This window comes from Rissa tridactyla, chromosome 4, assembly GCF_028500815.1.
Source record: "Rissa tridactyla isolate bRisTri1 chromosome 4, bRisTri1.patW.cur.20221130, whole genome shotgun sequence".
NCBI lineage: Eukaryota > Metazoa > Chordata > Aves > Charadriiformes > Laridae > Rissa > Rissa tridactyla.
This window is the reverse complement of record NC_071469.1, coordinates 4,113,842-4,129,417: the sequence shown is the minus strand read 5'-3', so window position 1 is coordinate 4,129,417 and position 15,576 is coordinate 4,113,842. Positions and strand designations below refer to the sequence as shown.

The 15,576-nt window shown below is 41.2% G+C and overlaps 1 protein-coding gene across 3 annotated transcripts in view; it reads right to left on the bottom strand.

Moving 5' to 3' along the window:
- The window catches only part of LTO1 (LTO1 maturation factor of ABCE1), a 31,785-nt gene extending 21,491 nt beyond the window's left edge, over positions 1–10,294 (bottom strand). For 2 of the 3 annotated variants that reach the window (XM_054198412.1, XM_054198415.1), the window contains exons 1-4: positions 10,148–10,294; positions 9,473–9,578; positions 6,851–6,921; positions 5,752–5,869 (exon numbers count right to left, since the gene is read on the bottom strand). In XM_054198412.1, coding sequence (XP_054054387.1) covers positions 5,752–5,869; positions 6,851–6,921; positions 9,473–9,578; positions 10,148–10,212 — 360 coding nt within the window. In that variant the 5' untranslated portion in view covers positions 10,213–10,294. Of the gene's footprint in view, positions 1–2,778; positions 5,390–5,751; positions 5,870–6,850; positions 6,922–9,472; positions 9,579–10,147 lie in introns of those variants that run through there. The other variant, XM_054198413.1, reaches the window with a different exon arrangement.
- Between the last annotated feature and the right edge of the window lie 5,282 nt (positions 10,295–15,576).

Here is a 15,576-nt window from a genome sequence, read left to right as displayed (position 1 = left end):
CTTGCCCACAACTGTATCTCCAGAAGATTACATTTGTTAATATCATCAGCATTCTCCTTCAAGCATCCAACACTGCCAAGTAATTACAGGACATTTAAAAAAACCCTCACAAACGTTCAAACAAGCCACCCAGGGAGAAAGCACCCACTCTTATTTGAGAATAAACTCAAAAGAACTAGAAAAGAATCTAAGATTATTAAATTAGATCTTGAAACAGCAGGCTGTATCTAATAAAATATACAGCTTTGGCAGCTTGTGAGTAAATAAATAAATGTTAGATCCAGACCTGTAGTTGCATGATTTTTATAAATAAAAGATCCCATTTTTAATGCTCTTTTCTTGTAGTACCTTAACGTGGAGATACATGTTAAAACTTTACATTCAAAAAGGACTCAAAAAGGGATATAGATGCATACAGAACAAAAAAGATGTCAACAGAACAGGATTTATGGATTTAAAACCTTGAAAATTCAGATTATTTGACCTCACTCTGCAGGGTAAGTCATTTATCTTAAAAGGGTACCGGTCCTTACTCTAAAGCACTGTGGAGTATTAGGGTGCAGGCAGACTTCTGACAGACGGATCTCCCTTTGCTCCAATAAAGGAAGTTATATTTCCAGCCAAAGAGCAAATCAGCATTCATAAATACATCACAGAGCTCAAACTCTCTCTTGCATCTCTTCAAACCCCAAACCTGTAAGTTTACAAACTTTGGAACTGATCTGAAAAATTAAAACTCATCATTTTATCTGAACATAATCTATCTATTTAAAAATAATCAATGAAAGTGTGCTACCCTTCTAGAAATCCGAAAGACACAGACCAAAATGTGTACTTTACCAAAAATAATCCTACAAAACCAGAGTGTTTAAACCAGTCTTTATTTTCCTTCCTCTAAATGGCCTATGTCCAGAAAGCTAGCAACGTGGGTTTGCACGGGTTCTCCATGCATACTAGAACACATTATTGCTTACATATTTCATACCCCAATAGCAATCGGGATCTAAAAGTCACATAACCAAACAAGGCACGCCAAGCTGTGAAGCCAGACTTTCCTTACACATCCCACATGTAAATTATGATAATCTTGTTTCAGAAAAACAATAGGGTTTGAATGAGCCAGACTGCTCCTACAGGGTTGGTGTTTAAGCGAATTGCATACACGGATTTTTTTTCTGACTTATTTCACCCATTTCTGTTGATTACAGATGTTCGTTCAAAGCTGAAACTGATCCCCTTCACATTAGAGTTTACAACAAATGGCAAGAAAATATACTGCTTAATGAAGATAGAACAGGTGTTTTATTCATGAATTTTCCTAGGAAGCTTTAACAAACTCCATCCTATTTTTTTTTTCCCCTGTACTGATGTAGGACAATGACACAGATAACCTACAAAGTCAGATTTACATGTTCTAGTGACGGCTGATTTGGTATCAGCAGCTGATGATCCCATGGCTGTAAGTCAGCATTGAACCAGCACGCAATTCCGCAGGGAATGAATTCACTGTAGTCAGAGTTTACCTTCCCCTGCTGATGCCTCAAAACTCACTATTTCTTATACTCGTCGCATATCGTAGAAAGAAAAATTACAAGTCTTCGGGACCGCAGTGACTTCAGTACACTAGCAGTAATTAGCTTTGTATCCACCTTTTAATAAAATTTTGGATTCTGCAACCTCAGCTGAGATGATCATGAAGAAACAGAACAAGCCAGAACGCAGCCCAGGCAAGTCAGAAATTTGTAAGGTAAATGTTTCAAACATTCCTCCCTAACTACTGAGCATTAACTAGAGGCGGTGAACACAGCAATGCATTTTTAAGTCTTAGCAACTTCAAGAATTTTTAGCAGAAATTTTCTATCTTAACTGTTCTTAACAGATGGAGTACTTCTGCAAAATTTCAAACCTGTTTGGCAATACAGCACAGAGCCACAACCCCTATGTTCTGCTTTATTAATAGCCAATATTGTAATCTACAAGATGGGATTCTTTTCCCCCCGTATCTTTTCCACCCAGTCTTTAAAGCAATACTGAACTCGCACAGTCAAGCATCCAAACCAGGGAATGTCTGAACGACCGCGGTCCACAGGAGCTTTATCCACCCTCTCTGTGCATAGATCTTCTGATAGAGTCTTTAATTACAGTGTAACACTGGCTTCCACCAGAGCCCTGACCATTCAAGAACACAGGATGAGTAAACCAGGTGTGAAACTAATGAAGCCATTTATAAGAATTTGTTTTCATTTGTTACAGATTTTAGGAAGATACTAACGTAACAGGAAAAGAAACCACACGCTTATATATCACAAAACTGAACGCTAGTTTTGGAAATTTTGATGGTTTTTTTTCTCCCCAGCAGCATTCTAGCTGGCTTAAGCACACATCTTTCACAGGTGTTTGCTAACTGTAATGTTCCTCATTTTCTAGGTGACTGATCTGAGAAACACAGGCAAGAATACAAACATGCAAAAAAGCCAGGTTCTCACAGCCGCTCTTGACATTGGCAAGCAGCACATTCTGAAGTATTCGAGTACTCAAAATGCAAGACTATTTGGATCAAGTCACATTAGACATCTCACATTGGTTAAGGCAAATCAATATTCTTGACGTAACCCGGGTTTTAACTCCTTAGCTGTAAATAAGGTATAAAACCACCCCGAAGCGCGAAGACTCCACTGTTACAGCCCTGGACAACACAGAAACCCCCCACAACTCTGTTGCAGAAAACAGTTTAAAAAGTTGGCACCAAAGAAAGTATACAACTGCATAGCCAACAGATTTTTTTAACCACACCTCATTTAATAAACACCATTGGGCCCATACAAGACATGAGACAGAAGATATTCAGAAAAATACAAACTCGTGGAATAAGAGACTCCATCAGTACATACAGACATACGGAGCTAAACTAAAGACCTAACGGGCAACCCTAAACCTGGCATATCCCAATTTGAAATACTGGTTGCTACAATCTTTATAGTTAAATATGTATATATATATATATTTAATATATATATAATTTATTGTAATAATGTAAATTTATTATACATAAAATTAAAGCAGTGCAAGAAAATTAGCCACCAAACCAATTTGCAAAGTAACAGTCATTGACCGCTTGGTCTGCAAAGATCCTTTCTCTCCTTAGTTAAACAAAAATAATTTTGATTTCGATACAACCAATATTTTGCATATAGCTTACATATTATACACTTCTAGTAATCAAACCCTTCACAGATATTTTGAGCTCTCAAATCCCCTCCCTTGCTTTTACAAATATCTTTGTAAACCAGGTACGAAGGTTCCAAGAAAGGCCGCATTTTAAAACATGAATACTTAGACCTCCAGCATTTACTTCTCTTTGTACTACCATTCAGAAGAACAAAACTGCCTTTTTTTTTAGACCAAGGTCCAGGGGGAGTTTATTTAAAGCATAATTCATGGATTTCAACAACAAAATATTTTGAGTCAAAGTTAATCACAGCTGAATATCTAGTACCTTTCATTACTTTGAAGTAAACAGGTAAAATAATTCGATTTGCAAAAAGAAACTGGTTTGTGGATGCAGAGACAACTTTTTCAAATTTGGACTTCTCTGAAGTGATACAAAGTCAAATTAGCTTTCTTTTCTCTACTATGCGACCTTCTTGTTCTGTGTCTATCTACGTACTGAGATTACAGGGTGTGCTACTTTATTTTGCTTCTATTTTCAGGTACTTGCAGGTTGCTGCTTGTTCTGTTTCCCAGTGGTTTGAGCTGCATCACAATTAAAAGCCAGCTGTGCTCAAGAAGAGCTGTATCATGCGTACATATGTTCCGTACTCTATTTTAACAACTTCTAGCTATATAAATATTTGTGAAATCTTATAATCTTTCTTACACAATACAACGGCCTCCTCCACTAGATGGCCCTGACACTCACTGTAAGTATCAAAGCTGTTTGAAAGCTTACACATGTAAGATAATTAAGCAAAAAAAAAAAAAAACCCAAACAGTACGCCAGCAATCAGTTATTAAGAAAAGCCTCTGGTACTGGCATACTCAGGAAACAGACAAAAAGTAAGATTATTTTGAAATAAATTGATATATATGCACACAACTCCCTCTGTACTGTCAGCAAAACTGTTTTTATCTTCAGAGTCCAAAATCCAAAAATTTTAGCAGAAAGCATGTCCTTCATATCCCAGATATGAACAGACAGCAAATGTTTTAAAAATTCAAGTTACTTATTTTCTTATATTAAAAAAAATAATATTTTTTATTATAAAAAAGCTGTACAAGTAAAACAGAAGTGAGGTCTAGATGGCACAAAGTCGTGCTGCCCAAGGGTATGGCCATATTAAAACATGTCCTTCAGTCAGATCTCTCCTTATGAAGCCACACTACGCCACGTAGACTCCCCCAGACATGCCTATGTTACAGCTGATGAAAAGTCTTCTGGAATTCATTATTTCACTGGCAAATTGTATGCAAAGACATCTAGCAGCCCAACCTAACACATCTTTCAGATAAAACAGCTGACTGTATTTACCTTAAACTAACATAGTTGAATACATTCAGCTGACAGCATCCATTTTTTTGGAATGAGACTAAAAAGTGTCTTTTCAACACTGAAAATAAAAAGCTATTCCTTGATAATATGTACAAATAAATAATAAATCAGTATCAAAATTCTTCTGGTAGTCATATTTCTCTCACTGATCACTGAAATTGCTAGCTTTTTGGGGGGGTTGGTGGGTTTTTCCCCCACACTGGATCAGTCTGCAGAAAGTTCAAGTGTCATGTCCTGAGCTGCAGCTACTTTATGAGCAGGAATCTTTAATCTTTCTCCTTCACATTCTGGCTTCATTTGTCATTCTACCCTTTACCCACAAAAATGTTTCCTACTTCAAAGTCTGCAAACAATTGATTATATTTTACTTCACCTAAAATATCTACACACCGTGTAAACTGAATGATCTGCATACACAGATTTTTAAATAGCTTACACCCTTTATAAATAAGGAAACTTTGCAAATGCATATGCTTTCCTTTTGAGGAATTAATCTATCAGTGTGAGGCCAGTGAGGAATTAAAACAAATATTTCTATTTAACAGGTTTGCACAATGGTGTTTCAGTGATCCTAAATAAAACCTGGACATAATAAACGTTAAAGAAGTAGTACTATTACAAGTTCAATGCCTTTCCCTTTCTCCTGTAATATTTAGCACCTCTTCACTGTATGGATTTTGTTTAAAATAAGAGTAGACAAACACTTTTCCAGTTATCTGTTCTTTTAATGTTTCTTCTTTGGTCATCCACGTTTATCTTCATCTGTTATATTCAAAAAGTTAGTGAAGATCTTTCAGTACCAATTCTAAAATCAGACTGAATATTTAGCATTGAACAAACCTAAAAAAGAATACATGAGACCGGTTCAAACCATCTATTTTCCAAGAAGAATGTTCAACAAAACTCCCAATTCCTCCATTTATCTTCTTCTGGTCCCGTTTGCAATTCATTGTCAAATAACAATTTCAATTTTCATTTAAAGAATATTTTTCTTTCATTTTGCATTTGTTATCAGTTGGGGAGTTTTCACCTATCGAGTATTTTCACTTAATCCACTTCGTTTGAAGTATTTTTACTGTGATTGCAAAAGGAGAACAATAACTGCTCTGCACAAACACTACGTTTTTGAGCAGGTTTAGAGACTAAATATTTTCAGAAAGTAACACTGTTTTGTGCTAAAATAACAACTTAATCCTACAAACCTGTTTAAATTTTCCTCTGATTTTTTCCAGATCTTCTTGCAGCTTATCATAAGTGGGGTCTTCATACGGGAATTTCTGTATCATTCCTATTAATGAATCCAGAGCCCTTATCTTTTTGCTACCAGAAAAAAAAAAAATCAAAACAGAAAAAACAATGAGCCTACTACAGAAGCTTTTTTCAATCTGTCCATATGAAAATTATACTAATACTTATATATAATAATTCAGAGCATAGAATGCAGCCCTCCATCCTTCTTTTTCATACAACTTCTCCCATTTAGCTCACTGAGAGTGCGTATTTGATACATATTTAAGCCATAATCAGAAATTAATCTGTAGCACAACTGACAAAGGTAAGGTTTCCCGTTTAACTCACCTGCCAAAAGTTGAGAAATATTCAAGAATCTTCAGAAATACTGATTAGCTGACTGAGCAAAATAACGAAATGCAATACAAAAAGCTCACCAGAACACACATCAAAACGGTTGACAGTATGGTGGCAATTCTGTCAGATAAATTAACCAAAAGTGGACTGGAAAAAAAATTATGGAGAGAAGAGATGAAAGTCATAGAAAAATGTAGGTTGGAAGAGACAGCTGGAGGTCACCTAGCCCACCTTCTGCAGCAGTTGCACTAACTTCAAAACTAGCTAAGGTTGCTCAGCGCCATCTCCAACCAGATTTTGAAAATCTACAAAGATGGAGCTTCTAGAGTCTCTCTGGACAACTTGTACCAGCATTTAGATGCCTGCACTGGAAAGGACCTTCTCCTTATGCCTCACTAGAACTTTGTTTCAAATTGTGAAAGTTGCCTCTTGGCCTTTCGCTGTGCACTTCTGCAAGGAACATGTCTCCACCCTATCTAGAACTTCCCCTTATGTGGTACAACTAGGTATCTCCCTTGCCGTCTCTTCTCCAGGCTGAAGAAACCAAGTTCCCTTATCCTCTTTTCAGTATCACATGGTCCAGCACATGATACCACCCTAGTGGCCCTCTGTTCCCGTTTCTTCTGTTTTTCACTATTTCTTTTGTACAGGCAATACCGGACATCATAATTTGAAACAGCATTAAAGGAACAGTACATTTTTTTTTTACCTTACCTGTTCTTTTCATCCATGCATTTCTGGAGCAGACACTGCCACGTCAGGGCAAACCCAAGGTAGCAGCCAATCTGCGAATTTATCAGAATGTCATGAGGGGAAAAAAACCCAAACATGTAGTATATAGAGTCAAACAAAAACAAAGCCCTACATTGTACCCCACCCTTCAGGAAACAACTCACTGGATATACAAGTACCTTTCTACGCTGGAAAGTTCAGTAAACTAGGGTAGGACAAACGAGGGCTATCTGCGTTACACAGTACACGAGTCAGGAAACTTCTTGTAAGAATCTGTTTAGCATCAGAGAACAAAATATTTAAAATGCAGCATAAAAAGCAGTTTTACAAAACTAGCACTTTATATGCTTTGAGCCCCCAAATTTATTAAAGTGTGGTAGTAGACAGACAGTTAGAAAACAACCTATTTAAGATGTTTCGGTAAATATTCGTTCTTGCAGCACTGTGAGTTTCAGCAGCCCCTGTATAGCCCTACAAAAAGGCGTACCAGCTGGACTGAGGGAGCAACCAAGTCAACCAAAAAGGAGACCACACCTTTTTCTGAGTTAATACGCAAACAATTTTACCAGCCGAACTCAAGAGGGTAGCAGGGAATCAGAAAGAAGCACGAGGAGCTGACTAAGCCAGCTTTGCTGCCAGAACTCTTCATTACAACTTTGGACACCAAATGAAATAGGAATATAGAAAAGTTCTTCAATGCACCAACTGGGTAAGTCAGCTGGAGTCCCTTTCAGAAGTGACTGAGCAGTCACAGGAAAACAACGCTGATACCTGAAGCAGAAGCTGGCTGACTTCCAGAAATGAAGTCCAACATCACACCAAATTCCAGTTTGGTCCATATGTATGGTGTATGCATAGACCTGCCTTTTAAACTTACAAAACATTGTTGTACCTGTAAGCTCCTGTGGCCTGCAAACCACTTCAGAATACAGTGGGAGCGCTTGGTGGTTCCAGTCTTCTGTTAGTTATGTTTGTTAAAGCACATAGTGGGGGTTATTTTTAAGGCACAGACACGGGTTTGGGCCTTAACATCCCATTAAGCGTTCAAGCATATTTGAAGTGAGGCTTCCAATTAAATTTTTGTTGACAGAAATTTAATTTGCATTCCCCAAAACTGCTTAGAGACACAAGGTAAGCGGAAAAAAACCGACAGATACAGCAGTTACCACTGCTGCAAACGCAAGCTACTATGATAAAACACACCACCTGGCCCCTGGACACTTAGCTGCAGACTTCGCAGCTTAATTAGCACTGCCCTACCACAAGGGAGCAATGCCAATCTTCTGCTCGAGACCAAACAGACACTGTGTCTAAGCCTGCCCAAGGACCATGCCTGAAAACAGACACACTTTAATTATAATGTCTTACTTTAATTCTCTATCAAGCAACGCAACTGTCAGATGAGTATCGTAATTGTGCCCAAATACAAAATAGGCTGACAGGTCTAAAATTACCCAAGTTACTCTTATTCTCATTTAATGTGACTCACTGTCTATAATCCTACTGCCTTCTGGAGCACCCCCAATATAAGTAGATTAGAGTACTTCTTTATTATGGTCTGTCTAGGATCATTTTGTATAAATCTACCCAGCTTTGGAGACTGCTGTTTAACATTCTCATTTTGGGATTACATAGCTGTAGTCTAAGTAGGAAATATTTCATCACTGTACATCTCTGTATCACACCCAAATGCAACCCAAAATTTTACGAAAACCATCCTTTCAGGATTTGACAGTTTATGCATTAATGCCATTGCTACTGTTCTTTCTATATGTAATTAACTTTCTGAAACCTGAAAATATGAAAAGGAAAAACTGCCACATTACCCAAAGGTCTTCAATACATTGAACAGATTTAGATTGGTGGTGCTGTACTTGAAATAAGGCCTACCATGAATCCTGTAGTACAGCTTCCCATCAAAGCTGAAAAAAATCCACTTTGGGTCCAGAAATACTGTAACTGCATTGTACAACACTGAACACACTCCGTGTTATCAGAAACTTGAGCTGGACACATGAGACAAGTCAAGGTGCATCACCACCACCCTCTGGTCCTTTTATTTCCACAAAGGTTTATTGGTTCAGGCATGCCGTTGTGTGGCAATATACAGAACTGACTCCATCTACTAAAGAATAACTGTGCCTCAACCAAATATCTCTCCCAGTATCAGAAGTAACAAAGAGTGCAACAGAGACGCCTTTATGGTTCTCCACCCAAGCTGTCTCAATATTCCATGTTTTTCCCTAATGCTGAGCCACAACAGATGGTACAGGGGGGCCTTTAGTCACAATTTCGGGTTATTAAAATGTCCATCACCATTTTTTTCTGAGCAAGCTTATTTGATTTTGTCTCTTTTTATCCTCTCTTTCAGAAAAAAACTAATCAAAATCTCATAGAGCAAATAAGCTCAGAAAACACCAAACCATCTATTTAACTATTCAATCAAAATACCACCTTTAAACTAGTTTTGTAGGTCCTCTTGGACCTACAGTAACATAGCAGGCCTCAGGCTACCACTACATAGAGCTTTGCCTAACAGTTTCTGTATTAAAATAATTATCCAATGACAAAAACGTTGTAATTCTCAAGTATTTTCCCATTTACCTCAGACCCCATCTTGGCACCATGGAGCGATCCATACCTCCGTCCCTCAACAACTCCAACGTGACTGCCTTCAGCATACCCCTCCTCATACCCCTCACCATGAAACCTGTGAAGACAGAAGCATAATTTTCATCACCTGTTTTCATCACATATCAAACTCACACGGCACACAAGCAACCGCCAGAAACAAACCCACGCTGTACCATCTCTGAAATGAAACTGCCCATATTTAGAACTACCACGTGACGCTGAAAATTAAGATGCAATTATGCACCTTGTGATCCCTTCAAACAAGTTTATAATGATTTGCCGAGAACAACACGCCCAGCAATCCAGCTCAGTACTTTCACCAGAGTAACACCACTGACTACAAGCTCACAACGGCGGGGCAAATTTCCACACACAGCGGGAAAGCTGATAGCGAGCACACTGGTCCCTCAACAAGAGCAAAGAGGAGAATTTCCCCCTCCCCTGGGCTCATTACCTGCCCTGCGCCCCTCTCTTTTTCCTTCTCAGCTCCTACTGCCCACTGTGGAGGCCCAGGCCCAGGCCCAGGCCCAGCCCCCCCCCCCCCCCTTCCCCCCTCCCTCCTCCTAGCCCGACCCGTTACCCGCGGCAAGCGAGGTGTCCCGCCTGTCCCCCGAAGTCCCAACCCCGCGGCCAAGGCTGCCCCACCTCTCGTCAGCCATCACGATCTCATCGAACATATCCGAACTCGGCAACGCGGCCTCCGCCGCCATGTCGCCGCCAAAGCCCGTCCGCTTTGCGTGCCGGGAAACGACGGCAAGCCGGAGGGGCCGGGAGCCGCTGGTGCCACTGCGCAGGCGCGAAAACCCCCGGTGGGCGGGGCCCGAGGGGCGTGACCACGCCCCCTCCCTCGCTATAGGCTGGGGCACTCGAATGGCCACGCCCCCTTCGTCCCTCTCCCCGCCCCTCCGCGGCGGGAGCGGCCCCGCGTGTGTCCGCCAGGGGGCGCCCCAGCGCCGCCGCCGGCGGGGGGAGCGGGGGGGGCGCGGCGAAGAGAGGGGGCCAGCGGGTCTGCCAATGGTCCCCTAAGCCAGCGGGGGGATCAGCGCTGCTGAAAGGAAGCGTTTATGCTGGTAAAAGGAAGCGTTTATACTTATTTATAAGCATATTTGCTTATAAATATATTTATATATATATATATTAAAAAAATGTTAACTTACACTGTTTTTTTCCGGATACTGAATGAATGAAAAATGTGGCTCTGGCCACGGCGAAGCAGGCTGCCAAGCCAAACTGGCGGGCGGCTGGGGGGTCCGTTATCCTCCCAGTCATACGCAGGAGGGCGGAGGACTGGAAAAGACAGCTTGAAAATCCGGAGATGGGCCTAAAGAAGAAATAAAACTGCGTTTAAGTGAAAACAAAGTCGCGCCGCTAAAGGTTTAGCTAAGCAGGTGCACCAGCACACTTCATTAAAAATGCTCCATCGCAGCAGGCTTTACTGATTTATATGTATTCGCCCTATTTATCGCGATTTATCTAGAGCGACTGTAGAGCCAGCTCATTTTCTGCATTGAAGTGTAGATATCACTGGATCTCACATTAAAATCACCGAAAGTTTCCCAGGTGTGAACACCTATCTGCTCTACCACCGCATGATCACAAGCAAACACCGACTGTTCACTGATTTGGGGGAAACATAAGGTGTCTTTACAGGTTTCCTTTAAGCTAACAGCTACAGTTTAAATCTTGCTTCGGAAGTTAACGAAAAGCAAGTTCTTTGATCCCCGTAGGTAGCAGGATTGATGGGGAATGCTAAAAATATAATAATATCCTGGCAAGAAGACTACAAAACAATTGTCTCGTTTTGGGGCATTCTTACCTTTAACAGCCTCGGGGTTCCTGATCAACTTACCGTGTGCCCAAACCGTCACAAATTCACCCCGAATTCAGAGTCCTAATGATGTCCTTTTTTTGCGCTCCCATTTGCTTCCAAGGGAAACGCATCTCTGCGTTCATCGCATCTGACGCTGCCCGAAAGGAAGGTTGGCTTCCCTACGTTTTTGAGGAAAGAAAGTACTTTTTTTTTTTCTTAATTAATAGTGTCATCCTCAGTTCACATACAAAGCACGCTGGCAGAGCAGGAAGAGTGGTCACAAATTTTTCCATGAAAATAGTGTCAGCGCTTTGAGCAGAGGTAAAGTTGCTATTAGGGCTCTTGAATAAAAGATTTATAGCTTTTTACACTTCCCCAGAGTGGAAATGGAGATGCCCAGTATCTCCTTTCCTACAGCCTTCCCACTACTCTGACAACTGGCATTTGCACATCACAGCTCCGGAGCCAGACTTCACAAGGAGGCATTTGACACCTGGCCTTTAAAAACCTTTTAGGGCTGTAAAATGTCGTATTGCGAATGCGGGTGCTGCGATTGTCCCGCTGTCTTTGAGAAAACTACGATCAACCGGGGTGGGGGGTGGGGGGCGCGTACAGTGAATGGTGGCGGCGGTGTTTACATTCCCACAGAATGGTGTTTCCAGGTTTTGCGCACCAAGTTCCTGACCCAGTCAGGTGTCTGATGGCAGGGAAAGCATTTTCCAGTAATCCTTCCACCTCACGCTGCGATCTTGTCAGATTTTATAAGCAAAACAGCCAAAGCCTGGTCAGAGCTGGGATGGGAAACCTCCAAGGAAAACTAAAGTGCTCCAGGAAGCGGTGTGTGGGTAATTCAGCTCTTGGCATTCTTCCCTCCGTCTGAATAAATATTGAACCAACCTCTAACCACGCCGTTGCAGTAAGAAACATCGCGCTGCCGGTGGAAGATGCAGTTTGTCAGCAAACAGGGTCACCGGAGAGCTCGGGACGCCGTTCGCTAACGTGAGGCTGCTCTTCTTTGCGCTCTTGAGCAATATTCACCATGTGACAGCCACTTAAATCTCTCACTGGTTAAATTAAACAGCGTACCCTCCGAACTCCATCATGTGCTGTGTTTCCCATCAAAGCTGAGCGTTTTTTTCAGCAGAAAAGTAAAAGTGGAATGTTTTGACCAAACTTGAAAAGTTCATATTTATTTTATTTTGTTTTCTGGGTTTTTTTTATTCTTATTTTTTACAAAAAGGTCTTGAAAGGTATCTAACATTCAAATAAAATATACTGGCTGATCCAAACTGGAACTGAAAAACAGAAAACCGGAATGCCCCAAACGTGAAAACCTTTGGAATAAAACAACTTGAAAATCAGGACTACTACACCTCCCAGGATGTGAGGAGCGGGAACCCTCCGGATGTGTGGCATTGGCTCAGCACAACGGAGAATGGGAAACACCACGGGAGATGTTTGCCAGCCAAGAGATCTGCAATTCCTGTGACTCACTGCATTTCCGAACGGAAACGTTCAGCCTTTTTTTCCTGCCAGAAATCGACATCTTTTTCAGGCAAAAATGACCAGTTTTCTCCCCCGCGGCGCTGTTGAATGCGGTGCCGATTTGAAAAGGGAGCAGCCTTCCACCTGCAGGATTTCTTGCCTTTTGCAGGGGGATTTTGCGCAGCCTAAGAAGAACCACAGAACCCACAGCTGCTGGTGGATTTTTCCATCTCCCCCAGGAATCACCTCCTCCGAGCAGCGCTCCTTTCCGTGTCCGGCACCTCGAAGGCTGCGAGAAGTGCAAATAGCAGGTTTTAATGACATAAATGGAATATGAAAGGGATGTTTTATACAATAGATGCAAATCCACGACTGCTTTATCGCAGATGAAGTGTAACCGATGATGTCCCCGGGCAGCACTCGCTGGCCTAGATCTACAGCTTCCTAAAAGGAGGGTCTATTGAGGTGGGGGTCGGTCTCTTCTCCCAAGGAACTGGCAATAGGACAAGACAAAATGGCCTCAAGTTGTGCCAGGGGAGGTTTAGGTTGGATATTGGGAAAAATTTCTTCACCAAAATGGTTGTCAGGCATCGGAACAGGCTGCCCAGGGAAGTGGTTGAGTCGCCATCCCTGGAGGTGTTTAAAAGCCAGGTAGATGTAGTGCTGAGGGACACGGTTTAGTGGTGGAGTTGGCAGTGTTGGGTTGATGGTTGGACTTGATGATCTTAAGGGTCTTTTCCAACCTAAATGGTTCTTTGATTCTATTCTATGATTGAATGATGAGGAATGGGAGGGAAACATCAGGACACACACAGCTTAAAGCTGAGCTTCACTCGTTTCTTCTAGCAAGAGGGTAATAACTTAGGACTAGATGGAGTGACCTTCACCTATCCCAAGGTCAAAATTTAATGAGCTGTTTCCAAAACCCTTCCGTAACAGAGATACTGTTCTTAGACTTGCTATTTCCCACAGAGCTCATCGGTAATTAGCCGCAGAAAGACGGGAATTCCAGCCCTGGTCTTCACTGCCTGGCTTTGGGAAAACCCCTTTGTCCCTCCTTGTCTGTTGTATTATCTCAACTCCACCACCTTCACAAGGGACACCATCTTCAACCAGCGGCTGCGGAGCCAGATGCCAACAGTTTGCTAAAGGTCCTTGAGGTCTCCAGACTAAAGGAGTGACAAAAGAGTCAGATAGACTTCTGTGTGGAAGATGATTTTCTTTTTATTGCAAATGTAGACATTACACTACTGATAATGCACAGGAATTTAAAAAGTTATCGTTTGCTAAAATTTCCTGATTACAAAACTTCACAAAATTTCTTACAACTAAAAAACCCACCTTCAGGAGTATATAAATAGAATTTTGAGCATAAATAACAGTAACAAAATAAACAGATGTATGTATTCAATAAATTAATTATAAATATTGCATTGGCAATGAAGTGCTAGGTCAGAAGAACACCAGTATTTCCAGGAAAGCTTTTTTTGGTATAGAAATCTCTGTTACAAATGAACCTTTGGAAACGAGTAGAATTCCTGAACCCTGTTTTCGCATGGCTTTTTTTTTTTCTTTCTTTCTTTTTTCTTTTTTTTTCTTTGGTTTCACCTCGGTCACTCCCTCATCGAATCGTTAGAAGGGGAGAACAGAACGGAAGACATCAGACACCTGTGTTTTGGCCACGAGGTACTCATAATCCCTTCCTGCAAGAAGAACGGCGTGGCTTGACCCGGTCCTGCGGGATTTAAGTCACTAAACTGCCTCTCCACTGACTCCCACAGATGCAGAATCAAGCCTGGAAGGGACTTGAAAGAATTCCTGATGGTTAAAGGTTAAACACGACAACCTATTTTGCAATCGATTTGACCTATACATCATCCATTTTCAGTCTTTCTCTCCGTTTGCTAACGACATGCATGCTTATATACAACAAACCGTAATTTAAACGCTAATTTGAACGGCTCATTCCCTGCCTGATGAACACAAATGCTCGTTCCGTGCACCCTTCCAACCGCGCACTGAATTCTCACTAACGTTAAGGAGAACTCTCTGCTGGATGACGCTGATCCCACAGCGAACATAAATTAGCCTTTAAAAAAAAAAAAAATAAAATCAAAGATCCGGTTTTCCGAAGTACCCTCTAGCAATAAGGGAAGGAAGAAATTTTTCCTTCCCTTATTTCCTAAGGGAAGAAAAAGCACAATATACAAGCGGAATTGTTTTTTCAGTGGTATGCTTTCAGTAGAAAGTTTTCCCAGAACGTTGTCAGCAGCTTTTCAAGAAACAGCGTTAAGCCTAGCTCGCGTCGCCGCGTTTGCTAGGTTTTCCTTAATTGTGTTGTGTTCCAAACGCTTGTCTTTAAGGCCTCTGAAGCTACGAGATCGTTAACCTCCCCGTGGCCGGAAAAAAGGTTTTCTGCGGTTGCTCCTATGAGCAGAACTAACAGGTGAACATACATGGCAATGAAGTTGATGTAGAAAAATTGTAAGTATTTTGTCATCACCACGGTAATGGAGGAACTCTGATGAAGCTGTTAAGCTTTTCTTATTTAATCCTTTTCCAACTAAAACTGCGGATAGGCAATTCTTTCGACTATAGAATAGCCTCTGGGCACTCATCTCTTACAGGTACAACACATGGCAAGGAAAAGTCTGGCTCTGTACTGAAATACACAAAAAAGTTCGAAATACCACTACATGAAAAGCTAAAATAACCCCTGCAGTATTCTGCAATATCTCTTTAAAAACGTGCGCGTGTGTGTGTGTGTGTGTGATCAGGG